Source organism: Pan troglodytes, chromosome 1, assembly GCF_028858775.2.
Source record: "Pan troglodytes isolate AG18354 chromosome 1, NHGRI_mPanTro3-v2.0_pri, whole genome shotgun sequence".
In the NCBI taxonomy this organism is placed as follows: Eukaryota; Metazoa; Chordata; class Mammalia; order Primates; family Hominidae; genus Pan; species Pan troglodytes.
This window is the reverse complement of record NC_072398.2, coordinates 110,943,717-110,968,234: the sequence shown is the minus strand read 5'-3', so window position 1 is coordinate 110,968,234 and position 24,518 is coordinate 110,943,717. Positions and strand designations below refer to the sequence as shown.

Sequence of the window (24,518 nt, the reverse complement as noted above, 5' to 3'; positions counted from 1 at the left end):
ATATGATCCAGCAGTCTCAGTATATATCCAAAGGAAGGAAAATCTGTATGTCAAAGGGATATCTGCATTCCTATGTTTATTGCAGCACTGTTCACAATAGTCATGACATGGAATTCAGTGTACGTGTCCATCAACAGGTGAATGGATTAAGAAAATATGGTATATATACACAGTGGAATACTATTTAGCTGTAAGAAAGAATGAAGTTGTGTCATTCATGGCAACATGAATGGAAATGGAGAACATTATGCAAAGTGAAATAAGCCAGGCACAGAACGATAAATACTTTGTGTTCTCACACATACATGGAAGCTAAAAAGTTGATCTCATAGAAGTAGAGAGTAGAATAGTAGTTATTAGAGGTGGGGAAGTGTAAGAGGGAGGGAATGACAGATAGCCAACGGTTGGTTAACAAATACAAAAGTACAGCTAGATAGGAATAAGGTTTAGTGTTCTGTAGCACTGTAAGGTGGCTATAATTAACAATTTATTATATTTTTTCAGATACCTAGCAGGGTGGATTTTGAATGAACCCAACACAAAGAAATGATAAATGTTCAAGGTGATAGATATAGTTTGATCATTACACATTGTATACATGTATTGAAATATCACATTCTACGCCATAAATATGCACAATTATAACGTGTCAATTAAAAATAGTAGAAGCAAAAAAAAGATGGAAGTTATTTGTTTTTGAGGAGTGAAATTCAGAGGAGAGGAGAGATGGCTCAGGGGACTGTTGTTTTTCACGTATTGATCTGTTGGCACTGTTCGAATATTTTAAAAAGTGATAAAGTATATTGATGCATTAGCGGAGAGGATTAAAAACTAAAACAAAATATGTATTAATTGCAAGTTCCTTTAAGGAGCTTTAGGATTAAAGTGTCCCCAGTAAAAGGGAATCAGATATAGAGAAAAAGAAATGTAAGTTTATTTTTTGTATTTAAAAGGGCTTTTCTGGCTGGGCGCAGAGGCTCACACCTATAATTCCCAGACTTTTGGGAGGCCGAGGCGGGTAGATCACCTGAGGTCAGGAGTTTGAGACCAGCCTGGCCAACATGGTGAAACCCCATCTCTACTAAAAATACAAAAAATTAGCCGGGCTTAATGGTGGGCACCTGCAATTCCAGCTACTCAGGAGGCTGAGGCAGGAGAATCACTTGAACCCAGGAGGCAGAGGTTGCAGTGAGCCGAGATCGTGCCATTGCACTCCAGCCTGGGCTACAAGAGCGAAACTGCGCCTCAAAAATAAATAAATAAATAAAAGGGCTTTTCTTTATTTCTGATTTTATTTTTGTTTTGTTTTATCCTAGGGTTTGAAAAACAAACCGAAAAAGATGGGCCACATAAAGCCAGACTTGATTGATGTTGACTTAATCAGAGGTTAGTCTTAAAATTGTTTTTTATGTACATTATTATATTATTTCACAGGGATGCTTAATTTTCAATATCTTCTCTATATGATGGTATACTTTAATTTCTAAATGTAACACTTTACTCTCATCATTCAGGCTTTAGCACTTTTTCCACCTCTGTCTTAGTACTGTGTGGCTCTATAAATTACATGCATACATGTAAAAGAGGGATGAACGCAGAGACTTGCTTTTGTGTAATTAAGATAAATATGTTGTTTAACATTCAAGTAAGCCTGACTTATTTTGAGCTTCTGTCCTAGTGATTGAGGCAAGAAGTTATTACATTTAACAAACATCTAAGAGGGTTTTTTTTTTTTAACTGAACAGGTTTTGTGCTGATTTTTGCACTCACCTGTTTTTAATGTAGTGCTACAGGTGGCCTTCAATACAGTGTATATAAATATTTGATGTTTTGTTTTATTGTATGTTTAAAGGGTCAACATTTGCCAAAGCAAAACCTGAAATTCCATGGACATCTCTGACTCGGAAGGGGCTTGTTCGAGTTGTATTTTTTCCATTGTTCAGCAATTGGTGGATTCAGGTTACCTCTTTAAGAATCTTTGTTTGGCTGTTACTACTTTATTTCATGCAAGGTAATTGGAGAAATTGGAATAAGCAATGACAGTTTCTTTTTGCTGCTTTTGCTATTAAATAATGAAGACCTACTGATTTTACATTTACCCTTTCATTTGACAGTTTAAAGTACACAGAATGAAGAGACATATGCCATTCGGGGTTCATATTAAAATTATCTGCTACGAGAGAGCAAACATACTTGTATAACTCTTTCTCCTCACTTGAGTTTCTTTCTACCTGTCTCACTGGCCAGGCCTTCTCAGTCTTTTCTTGTGTCTGACCTTTGAGCCTTTGAAATTGGGTATGTGTGTTTTTTGTTTTTGTTTTTGAGACGGGGTCTCTCTCTGTCACCCAGGCTGGAGTGCAGTGGCATGATCACAGCTCACTGCAGCCTTGACCTCCCAGACTCAAGCAATCCTTCCACCTCAGCCACCCAAGTAGCTGGCACTACAGGTGTATGCCACTGTGCCTGGCTAATTTTTGTATTTTTTTGTAGAGACAAGATGTTGTCATGCTGCCCAGGCTGGTCTTGAATTCTTAGGCCCAAAAGTGTTGGGATTACAGATGTGAGCCACCACGTTTAGCCTGAATATTGGATTACCTAAAGTTTGCACCCTAGGTTCTATTCTCTAAGTAGTCTCATTAAGGCCTATTGCTTTAAATACAATTGATATACAGGTGATTCCCAAATCTATATCTTCAGGCCAGATCTCTCTGCTGCACTTCAGACTTATAAATCTAATTGCCTGCTTTGACATTTCCATATGGAGATTTAATTGGTATCTTGAAGTTAATTATATAAAAAATGGAACTCTTCACTTGTGTGTGTGTGCGCTGCACACATGTGCCTGTGTGTGTAAACTTGTTCCTCTTTTTGTCTCCAGTTCATTAAATGATACCATCAATCACCCAGTATTCAGGTGAAAAATTAAATCTTCCTACTCTACCCTACCATCAACTCTCACATGTAATATGTCACCAAGTCTGTGAGTTCTTCCTCCAAATTTTTCACTCTATTTATCTCAGTCTCTACTGCCATGATCATTGTCCACAGCACCAGCATTTCTTTGCTTAGACCACTGGAATAACGTCTACTCTGAGCCTTCTTTCTACCAATCATTCTTTCCACAGCAATTAGCAAAATCTTTTAAAAACAGAAGCCATATAATGTCATTTTCCTGCTTAAAACCCTGTAGTGACTTCTGTTGACCTTAGAATAAAAACCCAAAGTTCTTACCATGGCCTGTAATGCCCTACAGGACCTGGTCCCCACTCTTCTCTCAGACATCATCTCCTATTTCTTACCACTCTGCTCGTGCTGGCTGTAGACATAATATCCTTTTTTTTGTTCTTCACACGGAGCTGTTTTGTTTTGTTTGAAGCATTCGGAGTTTGGCTCTTTTTTCCCAGGCTGGAGTGCAGTGGTGCGATCTCAGCTCACTGCAACCTCTGCCTCCTAGGCTTAAGTGATTCTCGTGCCTCAACCTCCCGAGTAGCTGGGATACAGGTGTGCGCCACCACGTCCAGCTAATTTTTTGTATTTTTAGTAGAGATGGGGTTTCACCATGTTGTCTAGGCTGGTCTCGAACTCCTGACCTCCGGTGATCCACCCGCCTCAGCCTCCCAAAGTGCTGGGATTACAGGTGTGAGCCACTGTGCCCGGCTGTTTAAAGCATTCTTAAGGCTTTTCAAATGGCTGGCTTTTTTCTCACCTTTAAATCTCAGCTGGGTTGTAACTTTCATAAAGAGGCCATTCCTATCTACGTATCTTTTTTTTTTTTTTCGAGACGGAGTCTCGCTCTGTTGCCCAGGCGGGAGTGCAGTGGCGCGATCTTGGCTCACTGCAAGCTCTGCCTCCTGGGTTCACGCCATTCCCTTGCCTCAGCCTCCCGAGTAGCTGGGACTACAGGCGCCCGCCACCACGCCCAGCTAATTTTTTGTATTTTTAGTAGAGACGGGGTTTCACCGTGTTAGCCAGGATGGTCTCGATCTCCTGACCTTGTTATCCGCCCGCCTCGGTCTCCCAAAGTGCTGGGATTACAGGCGTGAGCCACCGCGCCTGGCCTCCTATTTATATTTCTAAGTAGTCCTAATACCCTCTAGTCACTATCATAAGAATCAATTTTAATTTCTGGGTTACACATCGCTACCTGATGTTTTCTAACTGTGTGCAGGGACCCAATATATTCTCTTTACGACTGTATCCCCATTGTCTACCAAGGAAGAAGACAGTATATACTATGGTTACATCTCTGCAAAAAGATATGAATTAGAACAAAGAGTGGGAGAAAGTTGGGTTAAGGTGAAAGAATTATGGGTTCTTTTCTTCTATTTGTGTCAGTTAAAAATTTTTTTAAGATATAGAGTGAAAAATATATGTATAAATTTACAAATCTATAGGTTTAATTTTTTTAAAGTTGTGAAAGTGTCATTTATTAGAATATCTGTAATGGAAATGTTCCGCATCTGTGCTGCCCAGTATAGTAGCTACTTAGCCATACGTGGCTATTGAGTATTCAAAATGTAGTTAGTGTCAGTAAGAGACTGAATTTTAAATTTTATTTGATTTAAATTAAGTCTTCATAATGGTCATTTTAATGGCTGCATAATAATTCATCATATGGGCATACCATCATTTAAAACTATCATTTTAATGTCTGTACAGTCTATCATATGTAGAGTCATATGTAGAGTCTATCATATGGATTTATCATAAACATCTTTGTATAGCTGCCTTTTTTTTTTTTTTTTTTTTTGAGACAGAGTCTCATTCTGTTGTCCAGGCTAGAGTATAGTGGTGTGGTCTTGGCTCACTGCAACCTCTGCCTCCCAGGTTCAAGTGATTCTCTTGCCTCAGCCTCCCAAGTAACTGGGACTACAGAGACACACTACCATGCCTGGCTAATTTTTGTGTTTTTAGTAGAGACAGGGTTTCACTGTGTTGTCTAGGCTGGTCTTGAACTCCTGACCCCAGGTGATCCTCCTGCTTCAGCCTCCCAGAGTTCTGGGATTACAGGTGTGAGCCACCACACCTGGCCTATATAGCTTTTAATAGTCCATTATGTAAGAGTACTGTAATTTACGTAACCTTTCTGTATGAGTCTGTTCAGGCTGGTATAAGAAAAATACCATAGACTGGGTGGCTTATCAACAACACAAATTTATTTTTGACAGTTTTGGAGGCTGTGAAGTCCAGGATCAAGGTGCCAGAAGATGTGGTATCTGGTGAGGGCCTGCTTTCTGATTCATAGGTGTCAGTCTTCTTGCTGTGTCCTCACATGGTGGAAGGGGCAAGGGAGCTCTTAGGAGTCATTTTATAAGGCCACATCTATAAGGGCACTCATCCCCAAACTATAACCAACTGGTTATATGTGACTGGGGACCTCTCTAACATGCTTTCTCACTTTTTACAATGTGGATAGGCTGAGAACTTTTCAAATCTTTAAGTTATGCTTCCTTTTTGCTTAACAATTCTGTCTTTTAAGTCATTTCTCTCTTCTCACATTTTACTATAAGCACATAGGAAGAGCCAAGCTGCACCTTTAACACTTTGCTTAGAAATAGCTCCAGCTAAATATGCAATTTCATCACTTGCGAGTTTCACTTTCCACAGAATCCTAGACCACAAATACAGTTCAACAAGTTCTTTACCACTCTGTAACAAGGATTGTTTTTCCTTCAGTTTCTAATAACATATTATTTCTCATTTCTATCTGAGACCTCATCAGAATGGACTTTACCTCATATTTTACCAATACTCTGTTCATGGTTACTTAGATATTCTTTAAGAAGATTGAGGCTTTTTCTCTAGCTCCCCTCTTTTCTTTCTTTGTTTTTGTTTGTTTGTTTTATTTTGATTTTCAAGACAGAGTCTTGCTCTGTTGCCCAGGCTGGAGTACAGTGGTGTGATCTTGGCTCACTGCAACCTCCGCCTCCCAGGTTCAAGTGATTCTCCTGCCTTAGCCTCCTGAGTAGCGGGGATTACAGGCACCTGCCACCATGCCTGACTAATTTTTGTATTTTTAGTAGAGATAGGGTTTCATCATGTTGACCAGGCTGGTCTCAAACTCCTGACCTCAGGTGATCCACCCGCCTTGGCCTCCCAAAGTGCTGGGATTACAGGTGTGAACCACTACACCCGGCCTCCTCTTTTCTTTCTGATTCCTCACCAGAATCTCTTTTAAAAATGTTTAAGGCAATCTAGGCTTTTTCTACTATGTACTTCAAGTATTCTTCTAGTCTCCACCCATTACCTGTTTATAAAGCTGCTTCCACATTTTTAGGTATTTGTTATAGTAGGACCCCCCATTCTCAGTACCAATTTCTGTCTTATGCCACTTGGGCTGATACAACAAAAATATCATGGCCTAGGTGCTTTATAAATAACAAAAAGTTATTTCTCACAGTTCTGAAAAGTTCAGATCAGAGCACTAGCAGATTCAGTGTCTGGTGAGGGTCTGCTTCTCTCTGGGTCCTCATGTTGCTGAAGGGCCACAGGAGCTCTCTGGAGTCTCGTTAATAAGGTTACTAATCTCATTCATGAGAGCTCTGCCCTCATGACCTAATCAGCTACCAAAGGCCCCATCTCCTAATATGATCACATTAAGGATTAGGATTTCAATATGAATTTTGTTGGGGACATATGTTATAGCATCTTCCCATATTGTGGGCATTTAGGTGGTTTCTATGTGTTTTTTATTAATAATGCCAGCAGGAACAAAGTTTTCCTTATTTTATATTATTTCTTTAGGATTTGTTCTTTGAAATAGAATTAACAGATCAAAGAATGTGGACATTTAAGGCTTTTAGTACATATAATGAAATTGCTGATGGCACAGTTGTTTTGGAAAGCAATAGATGAGAGGACCTGTTTTACCATGGTCTTACCAGCATTATTATAATTTTAAAAATTGTTATCTAGGTGGGGGGCAGTGGCTCAAGCCTATAATTCCAACACTTTGAGAAGCTGAGGTGGGAAGACTTGAGGCCAGGAGTTTGAGACCAGCCTGGGAAACATAGCGAGATCCCATCTCTACAAAAAAAAAAAAAAAAAATTAGCCAGGCGTGGTGCAAGCCTGTAGTTTCAACTACCTATGAGGCTGAGGTGGGAGGACCACTTGAGCCCAGGAGTTCGAGGTTACAGTGAGCAATGATTCATCACTGCACTCTAGCCTGGCTGACAGAGTAAGACCCTGACTGCATCTCTGCCCGCCCCCTCAACAAAAGATTGTTACCTAATTTGACGTGCAAAAAATATTTTGCTTGTTGAATATGCATTTCCTTGGTCACTTGTAAGGGTGAAATTAAGTATTTTTTCCACACATTTATTATTAAATTATTTATTCCTTCCTTGTTGATAGATACTGCATCCTATATAGATAAAATTTCCATATATGCCATGGTCTGTTTCCGGACTGCATATTCTGTACCATCAGTTTTGGTTATTCTCATATCTATGCCATATATTAAATTTTTGTATTTGCCATGGTATGTTTCTGGACTACATACTCTGTACCATTAATTTCTGGTTATTCTCATATCTATGCCACACTGCTTTCATTACTACACAGCTGTTTAATATGGATTAACATTGAGCAGGAAAAATTTTTTTTTTTCTTTTGAGATGGAGTTTCACTCTGTTGCCCAGGCTGGAGTGCAATGGTGTGATCTCGGCTCACTGCAACCTCTGCCTCCTGGGTTCAAGCAATTCTCCTACCTCAGCCTCCCAAGTAGCTGGGATTACAGGCGTATGCCACTACGCCCAACAAATCTTAGTATTTTTAGTAGAGATGGGGTTTCCCCATGTTGACCATGCTGGTCTTGAATTCCTGACCTCGTGATCCACCTGCCTCGGCCTCCCAAAGTGCTGGGATTACAGGCCTGAGCCACCGCGCCTGGCCAAGTATTTCTTCATTATTCTGCTTTCCCACATTTTCTCTCATGCTTTCTTGTTTATCCTTTCCAAAATAGGTTAGCATTATTTTATCGTGATTAAAACCAAAAGACCCCCCAAAACCAACAATACAGGAATTTGGATTGGAATTCTCTGATTATTCCCTTTCCCCAGCACACATACACAAATGTAGATGTATACATATATTTTTGGAGGATGGACAGAAAATTTGACTTCTTTTCAACATTCTCTTTGCTATACAGAAATATGATATTGCTCTCCTTTTACTCAGGACTTCCTTTTTTTTTTTTTTTTTTTTAAGTTGAGACGGCGTCTCGCTCTGTTGCCCAGGCTGGAGTGCAGTGGCTTGATCTCGGCTCACTGCAACCTCTGCCACCCGGGTTCAAGTGATTCTCATGCCTCAGCCTCCTGAGTAGCTGGGACTACAGGTACCCGCCACCATGCCTGGCAAATTTTTTTGTATTTTTAGTAGAGACGGGGGTTTTGCCACGTTGGCCAGGCTGGTCTCGAACTCCTGACCTCAGGTGATCCTCCCACCTCGGCCTCCCAAAGTGCTGGGATTACAGGTGTGAGCCACAGCACCTGGCCTTAATCAGGACTTCTGTTTATCCCTCAGTAAAGCTTTGCAGGATTTTTTTCTTTCTTTCTTTCTTTCTTTCTTTCTTTTTTTTTTAAATAGAGACAGGGTCTCACTCTTACTCCCAGGCTGGAGTGCAGTGGCCTGATGGTATTTCACTACAGCCATGAGCCCAGGCAATCCTCCTGCTTCAGCCTGTTGAGTAGCTGGGACTATAGGTGTGTGCCACCATGCTCAGCTGGTGTTTTTTATTTTTTATTTTTTAGAGATGGGCTCTTGCTATATTGCCCAGGCTGGTCTTTGAACTCCTGGCATCAAGTGATCAAATGATCTTCCTGCCTCAACCTCCCAAAGTGTTTGAGTTACACGTGTGAGCCACCACACCCAGCCCTGGATTTTTTTCTTATAAGGCCTGCTTAGATCTTGTTAAATTCAATTTTTTTTTATTGTGGTAACATATACACAACATGAAATTCACCATCTTAACCATTTCTCAGTGTAGAGTTCAGTGGCATTAAGTATACTGATACTGGAATACAACCATTACCCACCGTTTATTTCCAGAAATTTTTTCAACTTCCCAAACTGAAACTCCATAGCCATTAAACTCCCTATTTCCCCTACCCATCGTCCCTGGCAACCACCATTCTACCTTGCCTCTATGATTTTGACTACTCTGGGAACATCATATAAGCAGAATTATATAATATTTGTCCTTTTGCAATTGGCTTATTTCACTTAGCATAACATCCTCAAGGTTACCCATGTAGAATGTTTCAGAATTCTTCCTTTTTAAGGCTGAATTGTATTCCATTGTATGTAGATACCATGTTTAGTTTATACATTCATCTTCTGAGAGATACTTAGAGATTTCCACCTGAAATTAAAATATTTTGTCTTTGTTGCTGCTGCTGAAAATACATGACTTTTTAAGTCTATTTTTACAAGTTTTAAGTGGTTTTTGCTGTCACATTTGAAAGCTATTGGTTTATAATTAAAATTGTTATAACCAGCCGCTTTATTAAACTCTTTGTCATCAATTCTAATTGTTTTTCAGTGCTTGTATTAGATTTTATAATGATACAACCATATGGTTGGCAAATAATGACAATTTGGTTTTCTCCTTTCACATACATTTCATTTACTTTCACCCAATCAGTCAACATTTCAGAGTAACGTTAAATGATAACAGGGAGTGGTCATCCTTGTTTTGTTCCTGATTCAGAATATCTTCACTAACATATAATATGTATTGATTTTACTTATATATTCTTTAGCATGTTAAGGAAATATTTTTATTCTTAATAGTTTAGAAAATATGGGCATTTGAGATGAATTACAAATCAAGAATAAATGTATGTGTGTGTTTTTTTTTAATACAATGCTTTTTTTTTTTTTTTACTGTTACCTGGAGTTGGGCCAGACTTCACAGGTTTAGGGCACAATCCTCTACAAGACTGCTCTCCCTTCAGATATCAGCCTCCAGTTTGGGGGTCCCCAGGATCACTCTCACTTCTGACCAGGTAGCTATAGTTTTGGGTCCCCCAGGCATTCCCTCAGGTTTGATGATTGGATGGAATGACTCTCAGAACTTCAGAAAGTGCTAAACTTACAATTATAGTTGCATTATAGCAACAGAATATAAATGAGAGGAGAGGTATAGGAGTGTTTGGGATGGTTCCGAACAGGATGCTTCCGTTGTCCTCAGGTAGCAATATGCAAAATATTGCCACCCAGGGAAGCTCCCCGAAGCTTTGGTATGTAGAGTTTTTATTGAGACTTTATTATTTAGGCCTGATTGATGGAATCATTGACATGTGGTTGAATGCAGTCTCCATCACCCTTCACTCCTCAGAGGTCTCCTAATATGGCTCAAAGACCCAAGCCTTTAATCACATAGTTGGTCTTTTTGGTGTGGCCAGCAGCCATCCTTAGGTACCTTGTTAGCATAAACTATCAGGCCTGGCACAAGGGGCCCACAATGAATAGCAAAGGTACTTCTGTCACTTAGGAAATTCAAGGGTTTAGAGGTCACCTCCCAGGAACTGGGATCAAATGCCAATCAAATTCTTTTTTTTTTTTTTAACTTTTTAATTTTTGTGGGTATATAGTAGGTATATATATTTATAAGGTAGATGAGATACTTTGATACAGGCATGCAATGCATAATACATCATGGCAAGTAGGGTATTCATCTTCTCAAGCATTTATCCTTTGTGTTACAAACAATCCAGTTATACTCTTTTAGTTCATTTTAAATGTACAATTAAATTATTGACTATAGGTCAGCCTGTTGTGCTATCAAATACTAGGTATTTTTCGTTCTGTCCCATGAACCATCCCCACATCCCCTACTCCACCCCCACTACCCTTCTCAGCCTCAGAGCCTTCTACTCTCTGTCTCCTTGAGTTCAGTCATTTTAATTTTTAGCTCCCACAAATAAGTGAGAACATGTGAAGTTTGTCTTTCTGTGCTTGGTTTATATCACTTAACATAATGTCCTCTAGTTCCATCCATGTTGTTGCAAATGACAGAATCTTATTCTTTTTTATGGCTGGATAGTACTCCATTGTGTATATGTACCACATTTTCTTTATCCGTTCATCTGCTGATGGACACTTAGGTTGCTTCCAAATCTTGGCTGTTGTGAACAGTACTACAACAATTGTGGGAGTGACTCTTTGATATACTGATTTCCTTTCTTTCTTTTGTTCTTTTTTGTTTGTTTTGAGACAGAGTCTCATTCTGTCACCCAGGGACTGGAGTGCAGTGGCATAATCTCAGCTCACTGCAACCCTTTGCCTCCTGGGTACAAGTGATTCTCCTGCCTCAGCCTCCCGAGTAGCTGGGATTACAGGTGCCTGCCACCATGCCTGGCAAATTTTTATATTTTTAGTAGAGACAGGGTTTCACCATGTTGCCCAGGCTGGTCTTGAACTTCTCACCTCAAGTGATCTGCTCACTTTGGCCTCTCAAAGTGCTGGGATTACAGGCATGAGCCACAGTGCCCAACCACCATTTTCCTTTCTTTTGGGCATATACCCAGCAGTGAGATTGCTGGATCATATGGTAGTTCTATTTTTCTTTATTTGAGGAACCTCCAAGCTGTTCTTCATAGTGGTTGTACTACTTTACATTTCCACCAACAGTGTACGGGGGTTCCCTTTTCTCCATATCCTCTCCAGCATTTATTATTGCCTATCTTTTGGATAAAAGCCATTTTAACTGGAGTGAGATGATATCTCATTGTGGTTTTGATTTGCATTTCTGTGATCAATGATATGAGCACCTTTTCATATGCCTGTTTGCCATTTGTATGTCTTCTTTTAAGAAATGTCTATTCAGATCTTTTGCCCGTTTTAAAATCAGATTATTAGGTTATTTCCTATAGAGTTGTTTGAACTCCTTATATATTCTGGTTGTTAATCCCATGTCAGATGGATAATTTGCAAAGACTTTCTCTCATTCTGTGAGTTGTCTCTTCTCTTGGTTGATTGTTTCCTTTGCTGTGTAGAAGCTTCCCTCGGCCCGGCCCTCCGCCCCGCCATCCCTGAGACGGAGTCTTGCTCTGTCGCCCAGGCTGGAGTGCAGTGTTGTGATCTTGGTTTACCTTGATGTGACCCCTTTTGTCCATTTCCGCTTCACCAACCAATTTTTTTTTTTTTTTTTTTTGAGACCAGGTCTCACTCTGTTGCCCAGTCTGGAGTGCAGTGGTGTGATCTTGGCTCACTACAGCCTCGACTTCCTGGGCTCAAGTGATCCTCCCACCTCAGCCTCCTGAGTAGGCTGGGAGTGGGACCACAGGCGCGTGCCACCATGTTCGGCTAATTTTTTTGGAGTTTTGTGGAGATGGGGTTTTGTCGTGTTGCCCAGGCTGGTCTTGAATTTCTGGGCTTAAGTGATCTACCCACCAGACCTCAAAAAGTGCTGGGATTACAGGTGTGAGCCACCATGCCCAGCCGCCAACCAAATTCTTTATTACATAACTGTCAATTGAGATGATTTGTATAGATGTGATCAAAATTACATTGTATGTAATTATTACATTAATTCAGTTGAGTCAACAAATACTTAAGCCTATTGTGTCTGTGCCAAATATTCTTCTAAACGCTGAGATAAATTTTCTACTTTTAAATGTCAAATTCACTTTGGTAGTATTTCAATCATTCATCCAACAAATATTGAGTGTCTATTCTGTGCTCCAGGTACTGGTTTCCAACAAATATTGAGTGTCTATTCTGTGCTCCAGGTACTAGTTTTAGATATAGCGGTGAACAAATCAGACAAAACTCCTTGTCTTCATGGTGCTTACTTTTTAGTGGCAAATTTATATTTACATTCTCAAGTCAACAAGATCTATAGTTTATTGTCTGGGTACTTTCATTATTGTGTTTGAGTATTGGGATTTTATTAGGGCATGGAATAGGTAACTTTCTTTTTCTCCACACAGGAGTAGTTTGTATAGCACAAGAATTACTATTTATGTGAAAATCTGAAATATGTTAAAATATGGAGATACTTTTTGATATTTTTCCATTTCATTTACTTCTTTAAACGTTTTATATATATGCTTTGATTTGCATTTCATATATATATATACACACATATATGTATTTCTTCTTCATTATATATGAAATGAAAAGGCAACATAGCATAGTAGTTAAGAGTGAGGACTCTGGAGGCTGACTACCTGGGTTCAATCCCCATCTTTGCTGTTTGCTTTCTGTGTAGCCTTGGAAAATACTCTTCCTTTGAGCAACACAGCACTTCAAAATGTGTTTTATATACAGCATCTGGTTGTTTTTGTGGTGGAAACCCTTTTGAAATATCTAAATTATCATGCTGCTAGAAAGGTAAATCCTTTTAACACAGTATTCTTCACTTGCCGAGGGATCTAGGGCTTCAGTTTTTCACTCGGCTAATGTGCATCTGGATGGGTATTGTAGGAAACTATTTATTTGTGTACTTTTTTAAATGATGGATTTTTATAGAAACAGTTTGTATAGTTTTTAGAATTAATTTTAAAGAAGAGCTCTAATGTTTTACATCTTAAAACCTCTTCTTTTCAGTTATAGCAATTGTCTTATATTTGATGATGCCTATTGTGAACATAAGTGAAGTACTTGGACCCTTGTGCCTTATGCTACTCATGGGAACTGTCCACTGTCAAATTGTGTCTACTCAGATAACAAGACCATCAGGAAACAATGGAAATCGAAGAAGAAGGTAAGATGAGAAATTACACTGTAGTTGTATATTTTCTGGGAGAGTTATTGTAGAGATTTAAAAAACCTTTGATTAATTTAAAATCTCCCTCTTTTGTGTTTTTCATTATTTTTTGGCTTAGAAAATGAATGCATTACTTTGCACTTTTCTCCTTGATGCTGAGAAAACCTTGTTACAAACTTTTAGTTCCAGTTTGGGATTTTTGTCATTCAGTACAGTTGTTTAAAAGGAAAATTTCTATACTATATTATTCTTTATAAAATTTATCATATATTGGCTTCAAAGAAAACAATCTCTTTGAAATTCAGTCTTAATCAAAATTTGGTGAAAATTCACTGTAAACAAGGATTTTGGTACATTTGGTTAGCGCTACCAAAATTTTACCTTTTTTCAAAGATGTGTAATAAGAATTGATTTCTAAGTGGTCTAAACTTTTTTTTTTTCTTTTTGAGACAGAGTTTCGCTCTTGTTGCCCAGGCTGGAGTGCAATGGTGCGATCCGCAATCTCGGCTCACTGCAACCGATACCTCCCGAGTTCAAGCGATTCTCCTGCCTCAGCCTCCCAAGTAGCTGGGATTACAAGCGTATGCCACCACACCCAGCTAATTTTTTTTTTTGAATTTAGTAGAGACGGGATTTCACCATGTTAATCAGGCTGATCTAGAACTCCTGACCTCAGGTGATCCACCTGCCTCGGTCTCCCAAAGGGCTGGGATTACAGGCGTGAGCCACTGTGCCCAGCCGTCTAAACTTTTAATAAGGATTTATTTGGCTTTTCTTTACAAATTGAATTCATGTTATATTTTAATCGATTATATGGTATATGTGAGTTTTGGAACTGTTGAAATGTTCTTAGGTATATGCAGTGTTATTTTCCAAAAGTTATGTTATCTTCCCTCAGAATATCTGTAGATTTTTGCCTGCGTAAGCAATTACTAAATAAGAATTTTCCATTAGGTGCAATGAATTTCAACATATTCTTATTTTTGAATGTTATTTTAAAAACTTTTTAAAAAAGATTTCTTGTAAATTCAGTTAAATTAATGGAATGTTTTCTAAGGAAATAAAATGCTATGCTATGTCTTATTGATATCTATAGTATATATCTTTTGTCTAGGATATCAATAAAAAGTGATCAGTTGCTACTATTCTATGTACCCTTATAAAATGTGCCATAAGAGGTAGATTCCTAACATCCATATTTAAAGAAATTGCTCCTCCTGCTAGTGGTGTTGAATGTGCCTGAACAGACTCTTGGTCATACAAGTGGAAATTTTTTTTTTAGTAGATTCTGAATAGCGGTTCTATTTCTTTAATGACTGAACAAAATGGTAGCATAGGACTTTGGTTTGGAATCTGGTTTTGCCCTCAAATCAGAAAGTTCTTGCATAGTTTATCCTCAGAATATGAAGTTAAACTATACTTGATTTAAGGTAGTAATTTGTCAGTATAATTTTCTGTAGGGATATTTTTGGCAGAAATAGAAAGGGTCTTGAATAATCTGAAGTTATTGAAATTTTTTCTTGTAGAAAATTACGAAAAACTGTAAATGGTGATGGGAGCCGAGAAAATGGAAATAACTCCTCTGATAAAGTCAGAGGAATAGAAACTTTGGAATCTGTACCCATTATTGGTGGTTTTTGGGAGACTATCTTTGGCAACAGGTGGGAGTCTTTTTTACTTGATTTTGTATTCACATAGTGTTTACAGAATGTGTAGTATCATCAGGCCATAGGAGTAAGTAGTATAGACTTATCTTGGTGTGATTTTTAAGGGTTATCAGAGGGCTTGCTTACTCAAAATGTTGTCTTCACTGTCTGTTTTGTTACCTGTGAATGCAGTAATCTATCATGGAAGTATTCTGTTTTTTTTTTTTTTTTGAAATGGAGTCTCATTCTCTCACCCAGGCTGGAGTGCAGTGGCACGATCTTGGCTCACTGCAACCTCTGCCTCTTGAGTTCAAGCGATTCTCCTGCCTCAGCCTTCTGAGAATAGCTGGGATGACAGGTGCCCGCCACCACACCCAGCTAATTTTTGTATTTTATTAGAGACAGGGTGTAACCATGTTGCCCAGGCTGATATCGAATTCCTGACCTCAGGCCTCAGGCATGAGCCATCACACCTGGCCTGATTTCCTTTCTTTTGGTTATATACCTAGCAGTGGGGTTGCTGGATCATATGGTAGTTCTATTTTTCTTTATTTGAAGAACCTCCAAGCTGTTCTTCATAGTGGTTGTACTACTTTACGTTTCCACCAACAGTGTACGGGGGTTCCCTTTTCTCCATATCCTCTCCAGCATTTGTTATCGTCTGTCTTTTGCATAAAAGCCATTTTAACTGGAGTGAGATGATATCTCACTGTGGTTTTGATTTGCATTTCTGTGATCAATGATATGAGTACCTTTTCACATACCTGTTTACCATTTATATGTCTTCTTTTGAGAAATGTCTATTCAGATCTTTTGCCCATTTTAAAATCAGATTATTAGATTTTTTCTATAGAGTTGTTTGAACTCCTTATATATTCTGGTTATTAATCCCTTGTCAGATGGATAATTTAAGACTTTCTCTCATTCTGTGAGTTGTATTTTCACTTGGTTGATTGTTTCCTTTGCTATATAGATGCTTTTTAACTTGATGTGATCTCATTTGTCCATTTTGCTTTGGTTGCCTGTGCTTGTGGAGTATTACTTAAGAAATCTTTGCCCAGACCAATATCTGGAGAGTTTCCCTAATGTTTTCTTTTAGTCATTTCATAGTTTGGGGTCCTAGGTTTAGTTCTTTAATTAACTTTTATTTGATTTTTGCATATGGTTGAGAGATAAGGGTCTAGTTTCATTCTTCTGCATGTGAATATTCAGTTTTTCCAGCATCATTTATTGAAGAGACTGTCCTTTCTCTAATGTATGTTCTTGGCATCTTTGTCAAAACTGAGTTCACTGTTGGCCGGGCACAGTGGCTCATGCCTGTAATCCCAGCACTTTGGGAGGCTGAGGCGGGGGGATCATTTGAGGTCAGGAGTTCAAGACCAGCCTGGCCAACATGGCCAAACCTTGTCTCTACTAAAAATACAAGAATTATCCGGGTGTGGTGGTGGGCACCTGTAATCCCAGCTACTCGGGAGGTGGAAGCAGGAGAATCGCTTGAACCTGGGAGGCAGAGGTTGCAGTGAGTCAGGATCTCGCCACTTTACTCCAGCCTAGGTGACAGAGTGTGACCCTGTCTCAAAAAAAAAAAAAAAAAAATGAGTTCACTGTAGATGTATGGATTTATTTCCGGATTCTCAATTCTGTTCCATTGGCCGATGTGTTTTTATGCCACTACCATGCTCCTTTGGTTACTATAGTGCTGTAGTACAATTTGAAGTCAGGTAATGTGATTCCTTCAGTTTTGTTGTTTTTACTTAGGATAGCTTTGGTTATTTTGGGTCTTTTGTGATTCCATATAATTTTTATTTTTATTTATTTATTTATCTATTTATTTGAGATGGAGTCTTCCTCTGTCATCCAGGCTGGAGTGCAATGGCGCGATCTTGGCTCACTGCAACCTCCGCCTCCCAGGTTCAAACAATTCTGCCTCAGCCTCCCGAGTAGCTGGGATTACAGGCGCCTGCCACCACGCCTGGCTAATTTTTTTTTTTTTTTTGTATTTTTAGTAGAGATGGGGTTTCACCATGTTGGCCAGGCTGGTCTTGAACTCCTGACCTCAGGTGATCTGCCCACCTTGGCCTTCCAAAGTGCTGGGATTACAGGTGTGAGCCACCATGCCTGGCTGATTCCATATAAATTTTAGGATTGTTTTTTCTGTTTTTGTGAAGAATGTCATTGTTATTTTTATAGGGATTGCATTGAATCTGTAGATTGCTTTGGTTAATATGGATATTTTTAACAATAGTCATTCTTCCAGTTCATAAACTATGGAATATCTTTCCATATTTTTTGCGTTCTCTTCAATTTCTTTTTTTTGAGACAGAGTCTCGCTCTATCGCCAAAGCTAGAGTGCAGTGGCATGATCTCGGCTCACTGCAAGCTCCACCTCCTGGGTTCATGCCATTCTCCTGCCTCAGCCTCCAGAGGAGCTGGGACTACAGGCACCCGCCACCGTGCCCGGCTAATTTTTTGTATTTTTAGTAGAGATGGGGTTTCACCATGGTCTCGATCTCCTGACCTCGTGATCCGCCTGTCTTGGTTTCCCAAAGTGGTGGGATTACAGGCGTGACCCACTGCGCCCGGCTGCGTTCTCTTCAATTTCTTACATCTATGTTTTATAGTTTTCATTATAGAGATCTTTCACTTCTTTGGTTAATTGCTAGGTGTTTAATTTTATTTGTAACTATTAGAAATCGTGTAACTTTCTTGATTTCTTTTTTAGATTGTTTGCTGTTGGCATATAGAAATGCTATTGATTTTTGGCTGGGCGCAGTGGCTCACGCCTGTAATCCCAGCACTTAGGGAGGCCAAGGTGGGCGGATCACGAGGTCAGGAGGTTGAGACCATCCTGGTTAACATGGTGAAACCCTGTCTCTACTAAAAATACAAAAAAAAAAAATTAGCCGGGCGTGGTGGCGGGCACCTGTAGTCCCAGCTACTTGGGAGGCTGAGACAGGAGAATGGCATGAATCCGGGAGGTGGAGCTTGCAGTGAGCCAAGATCACACCACTGCACTCCAGCCTGGGCGACAGAGCAAGACTCTGTCTCAAAAAAAAGAAATGCTATTGATTTTTATGTCAATTTTGTATCCTGCAACTTTAATGAATTTGTTTATCAGTTCTGATAGTTTTTTGGTGGAATCTGTAGGTTTTTCCAAATATAAGATCTTATTATCTGTAAACAAAGGTAATTTGAATTCTTCTTTTCTAATTTGTAGGCCTTTCATTTCTGTCTCTTGTCTGATTGCTCTAGCTAGGACTTCTAGTACTATGTTGAATAACAGTGATGAAAGTGGGCATCTTTGTCATTTTCCAGATCTTAGAGGAAAGGCTTTCAGTTTTTCCTCATTCAGTATGATACCAGCTGTGGGTCTGTTATGTGACTTGACTTTTATTGTTTTGAGGTATGTTCCTTCTATACCCTGATTTTTGAGAATTCTTATCATGCAGGGATATTGAATGTTATCAAATGCTTTTTCATCATCATTTGAAATGATTATATGGTTTTTTTCCTTCATTCTTTTGGTATGATGTGTCAACGTTAATTGATTTGTATGTGTGTTGAACCATCCTTGCATCCCTGGTATAACCCTACTTGGTTGTGATGAATGATCTTTTTATTTATTTATTTTATCTTATTGTTATTAATATTTGAGACAGAGCCTCAGTCTGTTGCCCAGGCTTGAGTGCAGTGGCATGATCTTGGCTCACTGCAAACTCTGCTTCCCAGTTCAAGTGATTCTTGTGTGTGAGTCCCCCATGTAGCTGGGACCACAGGCATGTGCCACCACATCCCTCCCTAATTTTTTGTATTTTTTTGTAGAGGTTCACAGAAGTCAAGTATTGAGATTTGAGAACCTCCACCTAGATTTCACAGGTTGTATGGAAATGCTTGGATGTCCAGGCAGAAGTTTGCTGCCGGGGCAGGGCACTCATGGTGAACCTTTGCTAGGGCAGTGTGGAAGGGAAATGTGGGGTGGGCACCCGCACATAGAGTTCTCACTGGGGCACTTCCTAGTGGAGCTGTGAGAAGAGGGCCACTGTCCTCAAGACCCCAGAATGGTAGATCCACCGATAGCTTGCATTGTGCACCTGGAAAAGCCGTAGACACTCAACACCAGCCCATGAAAGCAGCCAGGAGGGAGGCTGTACCCTCCCGGTGATACTTGATATCATTTTAATTTTCTGGAATGTTTTAAGACTTGTTTTTTGGCTATAATATGGTATATCCCTGAAAATGATTCATGCACTGAGGAGAAAAATGTGTATTCTATAGCCAGTAGGTAAAATGTTTAGTAAATGTCTGTCAGGTCTGTTTGGTCTGTAGTGTAGATTAAGTCCAATTTTTTTTGTTGATTTTTCTATTTGGATGATCTGTCTAATGCTGAAAATGAGGTTGAAGTCTCCAGCTATTATTGTATTGGAGTCTGTCTCTCTCTTTAACTCTAATAATATTTGCTTTATGTATCTGGGTGCTTCAGTGTTGGGTGCATATATATTTACAATTGTTTGTCCTCTTGCTGCATTGACCCCTTTATCATTATATAATGACCTTCTTTAACTCTTTTTATAGTTAAAGTCTATTTTGACCAATATAAGTATAGCTACTTGATATGGTTTGGCTGTGTCCCCACCCAAATATCAACTTGAATTGTATCTCCCAGAATTCCCACGTATTGCAGGAGGGATCCAGGGGGAGGTAACTGAATCATGGGGCTGGTCTTTCCTGTGCTAGTCTCGTGATAGTGAATAAGTCTCACAAGATCTGATGGGTTTATCAGGAGTTTCCGCTTTTGCTTCTTCTTTCTCTTGCCGCCACCATGTAAGAAGTGCCTTTCACCTCCTGCTGTGATTCTGAAGCCTCCCCAGCCTTGTGGAACTGTAAGTCCAATTAAACCTCTTCTTCTTCTCAGTCTCAGGTATGTCTTTATCAGCAGCATGAAAATGAACTAATACAGTAAATTGGTACCAGTAGAGTGGGGTGTTGCTGAAAAGATACCTGAAAATATGGAAACAACTTTGGAACTGGGTAACAGGCAGAGGTTGGAACAGTTTGGAGCGCTCAGAAGAAGACAGGAAAATGTGGGAAGTTTGGAACCTCCTAGAGATTTGTTGAATGGCTTTGACAGCAATGCTGATAGTGATATGAACAATAAGGTCTAGGCTGAGGTGGTAACAGATGGAGATGAGGAACTTGTTGGGAACTGAAGCAAAGGTGACTCTTGTTATGTTTTAGCAAAGAGACTGGTGGCATTTTGCCCCTGCCTTAGAGATTTGTGGAACTTTGAACTTAAGAGAGATGATTTAGGGTATCTGGCGGAAAAAATTTCTAAGTAGCAAAGCATTAAAGAGGTGATTTGGGTGTGGTTAAAGGCAATCAGTTTTATAAGGGAAGCAGAGCATAAAAGTTTGGAAAATTTGTGCCCTGACTATGCGATAGAAAAGAAAAACCCAGGCCAGGCGTGGTGGCTCACGCCTGTAATCCCAGCACTTTGGGAGGCTGAGGTGGGTGGATCACCTGAGGTCAGTAGTTTAAGACCAATCTGGCCAACATGGTGAAACCCCATCTCTACTAAAAAAATACAAAAATTAACCAGGCATGATGGTGGGTACTTGTAATCCCAGCTACCTGGGAGGCTGAGGCAGGGGAATTGCTTGAACCCAAGAGGCGGCATTTGCAGTGAGCTGAGATCACGCCACTGCACTCCAGCCTGGGTGACAGAACGAGACTCTGTCTCAAAAGAAAAAAAAAGAAAAAGAAGAAAAGAAAAACCCATTTTCTGGGGAGAAATTCAAACTGGCTGCAGAAATTTGCATAAGTAGCAAGGAGCCTAACATTAATACCCAAGCAATGGGGAAAATGTTTCCAGGACATGTCAGACACTTTCATGGCAGCCCCTCCCATCACTGGCCTGGAGGCCTAGGAGGATAAAGTGGTTTCATGGGCCGGACCCAGGGTCCCCATGCTGTGTGCAGCCTTGGGACTTGGTGTCCCATGTCCCAGTTGCTCCAGCCATGGCTGAAAGGGGCCAATGTACAGCTCAGGCTGTGGCTTCAGAGGGTGGACGCTCCAAACCTTGGCAGCTTCCATGTGGTATCGAGCCTGCAGGTGCACAGAAGTCAAGAATTGAGGTTTGGGAACCTCTGCCTAGATTTCAGAAGATGGATGCCCAGGCAATAGTTTTGCTGCAGGGGCAGGGCACTCATGGAGAACCTCTGTGAGGGTAGTGTGGAAGGGAAAAGGTGGGGTCGGAGCCCCCACACAGCGTCCCTACTGGGGCACCGCCTAGTGGAGCTGTGAGAAGGCCACCATCCTCCAGACCCCAGAATGGTAGATCCACCAACAGCTTGCACTGTGCTCCTGGCAAAGCCTCAGACACTCAACACCAGCCTGTGAAAGCAGCCAGGAGGGAGGCTTTACCCTGCAAAGCCATAAGGACAGAGCTGCCCAAGACCATGTGAACCCACCTTTTGCATCAGCGTGACCTGGATGTGTGAGACCTGGAGTCAAAGGAGATCATTTTGGAGCTTTAAAATTTGACTCCCCCACTGGATTTCGGACTTGCAAGGGCCCTGTAACCCCTTTGTTTTGGCCAATTTCTCCCATTTTGAATGTCTGTATTTACCCAATACTTGTATCCTCATTGTATCTAGAAAGTAACTAGCTTGCTTTTGATTTTACAGGCTCATAGGTGGAAGGGACTTGCCTTGTTTCAGATGAGATTTTGGATGCTGGACTTTTGGGTTAATGTTGAAATAAGACTTTGGGGGAGTATTGGGAAGGCATGATTGGTTTTGAAATGTGAGGACATGAGGTTTGTAGAGGCAAGGAGCAGAATGATATGGTTTGGCTGTGTCCCCACCCAAATCTCAACTTGAATTGTATCTCCCAGAATTCCAGTGGGTTGTGGGAGGGGCCCAGGGGGAGGTAATTGAATCATGGGGGCTGGTCTTTCCCATGCTATTCTCGTGATAGTGAATAAGTCTCATGAGATCTGATGGGTTTATCAGGGGTTTCCGCTTTTGCTTCTTCCTCATTTTCTCTTGCCGCCACCATGTAAGAAGTGCCTTTCACCTCCCGCCATGATTCTCAGGGGCCTCCCCAGCCATGTGGAACTGTAAGTCCAGTTAAATCTCTTTATCTTCCCAATCTCGGGTATGTTTTCATCAGCAGCATGAAAATGAACTAATACACTACTCCTGCTAATTTTTAGTTTCTATTGGGATGGAATATCTTTTTCCATCCCCTTATTTTCAGCCTGTGTGTATCTTTTATAAAGTTTGTTTCTTGTAGGTAACAGATCATGGATTTTGTTTTTTTAATGCATTAAGCCACTCTATGTCTTTTGATTAGAAAGTTTAGTTCATTTACATTCCATACCATTATTGATAAGTAAGGACTTACTCCTGCCACTTTGTTAGTTGTTTTCTGGTTCATTTGTGATCTTCTCTTCTTTCTTTCCTTCCTATCTTCCTCTTAGTGAAGGTGATTTTCTCTAGGGGTATTTTAAAATTTATTTCTTTTTATTTTTATGCATCTTTTATTATTTTTTTAATTTGGGGGTTACATTGAGGCTTGCAAATAATATTTTATAACCTATTTTTTTAAACTGGTAACACTGATTGCATAAACAAGCAAACAAACTCATAAACCAGCAAAGAGAAAAGTAATAAAAACTGTACCCTTTCACTCTGTCCCCTTGCTTTTTAACTTTTTGTTGTTTGTATTTATATCTTATTGTACTGTCTATGTCTTGAAATGTTGTATTCTTTTAAGTTGGTTCATCTTTTAGTCTTCCTATTGAAGATATGAGTCGTTTACACATGACAATTACAGGGTTATAATATTCTGTCTTTTTTGTGTATTTACTATTACTAATGAGTTTTGTACCTTCAGATGATTGCTTATTGCTTATTAATGTCATTTCTTTCAATTTGAAGAACTCTCTTTTGCATTTCTTGTAGGCAGGTCTGTTGTTGATGAAATCCTTCAGCTTTTGTTTTTTTCTGGGGATGTCTTTATTTTTACTTATTGTTTGAAGTTTATTTTTGCTGGGTATAGTATTGTAGGATAAAAAGGTTTTTCATTTAGCAGTTTAAATATGTCAGACCGGCTGGACATAGTGGCTCATGCCTATAATCCCAGCACTTTGGGACGTCAAGATGGGAGGATTGCTTGAGGCCAGAAGTTCAAGACCAACCTGGGCAACATTAGGGAGACCCAGTCTCTACAAAAATAAAAATAAAAAATCAGCTGGATGTGGTGACATGTGCCTGTGGTTCCAGCTATGCTGGAGGTTGAGACAAGAAGATCACCTGAGCCCAGGACGTTGAGGCAGTAGTGAGCTGTAATTGTGACAGTGAACTCCAGCCTGGGCAACTGAGATCCCCATCTCAAAAAAAAAAAAAAAAAAAAAAAGGGAAAAATAAGTAAATAAATATGTCATACCACTCTCTCCTAGCCTGTAAAGTTTGCACTGAGAAGTCTGCTGCCAGACATATTGGAGCATCTTTGTATGCTATTTGTTTCCTTTCTCTTGCTGCTTTTAGGATCCTTTCTTTATCTTTGATCTTTGAGGGTTTGATTGTTAAATGCCTTGAGGTAATCTTCTTTGTGTTAAATCTGTTTGGTATTGTATGACCTTCTTGTACTTGAATATTGGTATCTTACTCTAGATTTGGGAAGTTTCCTGTTATTATCCCTTTGAATAAACTTTATACTCCTGTCTCTCTCTCTACCTCCTCTTTAAGGTCAGTAACTGTTAGATTTGCTGTTTTGAGGCTATTTTCCAGATCTTTTAGGTGTGTTTCATTCTTTTTTATTCTTTTTCTTTTGTCTCCTCTGTGTCTTTTTAAATAGACTGTCTTGAAGCTCACTAATTCTTTCTTCTGCTTGATCAATTCTGCTGTTAAGAGACTCTGATGCATTTCTTCAGTATGTCAGTTGCATTTTTCAGCTCCAGAATTTGTTTGATTTTTTTTTTTAGTTATTTCACTCTCTTTGTTAAATTTATCTGATAGGATTCTGAATTCCTTCTGTGTATTCTTGAATTTGAGTTTCCTCAAAATAGCTTTTTTTTTTTTTTTTTTTTTTTTGAGACAGGGTTTCACTGTCATTGCTCAGGTTGAAGTGCAATGGTACAATCTCGGCTCACTGC

General features: G+C 39.7%; 1 protein-coding gene across 34 annotated transcripts in view; it reads left to right on the top strand.

The window, feature by feature from the left end:
• PHTF1 (putative homeodomain transcription factor 1) overlaps nucleotides 1–24,518 on the top strand; it is a 62,506-nt gene that overhangs the window by 19,859 nt on the left and 18,129 nt on the right. For 23 of the 34 annotated variants that reach the window (XR_010158683.1, XR_010158686.1, XR_010158694.1 and 20 more), the window contains 4 exons: nucleotides 1,317–1,386; nucleotides 1,853–2,011; nucleotides 13,556–13,712; nucleotides 15,242–15,376. Coding sequence is in view for 16 of the 34 variants with exons in the window: in XM_016925356.3 (XP_016780845.1) it covers nucleotides 1,317–1,386; nucleotides 1,853–2,011; nucleotides 13,556–13,712; nucleotides 15,242–15,376 (521 nt within the window). In the remaining 18 variants the exon portion in view is untranslated. The remainder of the gene's footprint in view (nucleotides 1–1,316; nucleotides 1,387–1,852; nucleotides 2,012–13,555; nucleotides 13,713–15,241; nucleotides 15,377–24,518) is intronic. The other 11 variants (XR_010158705.1, XM_054669543.1, XM_063815026.1 and 8 more) reach the window with 3 other exon arrangements.